The sequence below is a fragment of the Pinus tabuliformis genome, chromosome 5_2 (genome assembly GCF_031772625.1).
Source record: "Pinus tabuliformis cultivar Carrire ecotype Pingquan chromosome 5_2, CPIR1, whole genome shotgun sequence".
NCBI lineage: Eukaryota > Viridiplantae > Streptophyta > Pinopsida > Pinales > Pinaceae > Pinus > Pinus tabuliformis.
In genome coordinates, this window is record NC_142306.1 from 883,439,200 (window position 1) to 883,442,232 (window position 3,033).

The window sequence follows — 3,033 nt, forward strand, 5'->3', positions numbered from 1 at the left end:
CAAATTGATGATTAGCTCAGAGTCAGCTTCAATTATGATGTTCTAAAGATTGTCCTGCCTTAGTATTTCTAAACATTGTTCTAGTGCTATTAGCTCTGCCATATTGTTTTTGGCTCTTCCGAGATGATAATGATAAATAAATTGGGTGTCGTCGTTTTCGTCCCTTAACACCCCACCATAAGCAACAATACCCGGATTGCCTTTTGAGGCTCCATCTATGTTGAATTTCATAAAACCTTGAGGGGGAGGGTTCCAGAAGTCTTTCTCAGTGATCAGTTTCTTTACCTTTGTGTCCCCGCCCTGAGGAATAAGTCCCTACATTCCCAACTAAAGAAGTATCTGCATATCAGCTTCTGAAGGGGGATTTTTTGGGTAAGTTTGCATTAACGTTCCCACCGTCTCCTTAATCTGACTTAAGATCTGAGCCATAATGCTCTGATAGGTGCTTTTTTTATTTTTGAAGATTCTGTTGTTCCTTTCTTTCCAGACAATCGATATAATGAAGCTTGGAGTTAAAGCCCAAGATTTGTTGATTATTTCGTAATCAAATAAGTCTCCTCTCCAGTTATTAAGGGTGTTGATGATGCTCCCTTTGTCCCTGTCTGTCTTTCTGAAAATGATGGCAAAAGCATCCCAAAAGTTGGAGGTGAAAATGCAGGAATTGAGTAGGTGCTCCATCATTTCCTCTTGAGCCTCACAGAGCTGGCATCTGGATGGTCCCAATGTTCTCCCAAGTAAGAATTTTCTTATGATATACGAGCCACATGAAAATTTTGGTTTTCATCCATCCATGGTGCCTCCATAGGTTTTTCCAAACCCTATCAGTTCATTAGAATCAAGCTCTAGGATTAAGCTCTTTGCCTCCTTAAGATTGAAGGTGCCTTCATTATTATTTCCCCATCTGAGTTGGTCATGATCCTCTGATACCAGTATTTTCCTTTGGTCCAACACTGTTAGAAGTGCTTCCTCTTTGGCTTTCAAGGGGCTATCATCCCTGTATTCCATATTCTTCCAAGTACGCCATTTTCCTTCACTACTGGTCTGATCCCAAAAATCTTTTACCTTAAGTAGACCTTTGGTGTCAGTGTCATTCTTGAGATCCACAAAGTCCTCTCTTAGCAGTTTAGGTTCTTGTTGCCATTTATCCTCCCAAAACAATGCTAGATCTCCCACTCTAATTTCCCAGAAACTATTTTTTTGAACTATGTTTCTATTCTCCCATGCTTTATTCTAGATGTAGGAGCCTTTTATGATGCCAGACATCCTTATGAGGTCACTATTTTTCCAATTTCTAGCATATTTTTCTTTCCAAATACGAGCCCACTGAGCCTCTGGATCTTTTACCCATCTCCACCATAATTTTGCCCCTAAAACTTTGTTAAGCACTTCCGGATCATCCAGACCAAGACCTCCATGGTTTTTAGGTTTGCAAATAGTTTCCCAGGCTACCAAGGCCCATTTATTTTTCTCCACCCCCTTACCCCAAAGAAGGTCTCTTTGAATGATCCTAAATTGATGCAAGACTCCTTTCGGAGCTTGAAGGGATGAGAGCATGAAGATGAGGATTGATTTAAGGATAGCTTTTATAAGCACTAGTCGGCCTGCCAAGTTCAAAGATCTAATTGTCCATTTCCAGGTCTTGCCCTGCATCTTGTTAATCACTAGCTCCGAAATACTCTTGTGCAGAGGTTTGTTAGTTAGTGGAACTCCCAAGTATTTGGAAGGTAGCACATCTCTTTGAAAGCCCAGAATTCTGGAGATATTCAGCTAAATAGAAATATCAGTACTAAAGAAGGAAATCTTAGATTTAGAGAGGCCTACGTCTGTACCCGCTACCAAGGCAAATTCACTCAGGAGTTGTTTAAAAGCTAATGCCTCTTTGACTGTGGGGATGCCCTGAAGCATGGTGTCATCCACAAATTGTTGATGGGTCAAAGCCTGTCCAATCTCGAAGAGTGTGAGACCCTGGATGGTGCCCACTTCTTTAGCATGCTTGATAGATCGACCCAGTCCTTCCATCACAAGGATAAATAGAAAAGGCAAGAGAGGATCTCCCTGCCTTAGGCCTCTTGAAGGTTTAAAAGTCTTAGATGGAGAACCATTAACCAAAATTGAAAAACTGGATGAAGTAATCAGGGCCATAACCCACCTTACCCAATTGTGATCAAAACCAAAGGCTATAAGGACCTTCCTGATGTAGGTCCAATTCAACTTGTCATAAGCTTTGGCAAGTTCCAATTGCATAATCATTCCCGCCTTCCTGTTACTTGACAATGAATGAACCACCTCATGTGCTTGGATGATGTTATTGAGAATTTGTCTACCCTCCACATAACCTGTTTGCTCCACAGAAACCAGTGGGAAGAATGGGTTTGAGTCTGTTGGCAATTACTTTGGATACTATCTTGTACACCACGTTGCACAAAGCAATGGGTCTGAATCTGTTTGGAGTGAGAGCATTATCCTGTTTGGGGATTAGAGAGATGAAGGATGTATTGAGCACCTTCAAAATGGTTCTACTCATCCTAGAGTCCTCCACGACATTCAGAATATCTTGCTTGATAATGTTCCAGTAAGCTTTAAAGAAATCGACATTGAGACCATCAGGTCCAAGCGCTTTTCCATTCCACATTTCTTTGAGAACATCACTAACGTCCTCTTCATTCCCCGGCCTATTGAGAATATAATTATCTTATCATGTTAAAGTCCCTGCCCATTATCCATGGTATTCCTTCATGTCTATCTCTTAGTTCCACAAGAGAATCTAGAAACCTAAGTTTATCGTCAGGCCTTTGAGGGCCATAAACATTTGTAATTAAATACATCTCCCTGTCTCCCACAGGATGAATAACCAGTGATAAATAATTCCTAGAAGCCTCAGCATCTATTATGCCAATCTTTTGGGGGTTCCAAAGAGTAAGAATACCTCCTGCAATTTCATCTGCTTTGACTTCTAGAAACTCATAATTATTGAGCCATTTATTGTGTATTTCCTTTATTTTTTGAATGGAACATTTAGTTTCCTAGATAAAG

General features: G+C 40.6%; 1 protein-coding gene across 1 annotated transcript; it reads right to left on the minus strand.

Moving 5' to 3' along the window:
* Window positions 1–1,767: 1,767 nt before the first annotated feature.
* On the minus strand, window positions 1,768–2,250 carry LOC149162137 (secreted RxLR effector protein 78-like). The gene has a single exon (XM_089435107.1). The coding sequence runs from the start codon at window positions 2,248–2,250 to the stop codon at window positions 1,768–1,770; it is 483 nt and encodes a 160-aa protein (XP_089291233.1).
* Between the last annotated feature and the right edge of the window lie 783 nt (window positions 2,251–3,033).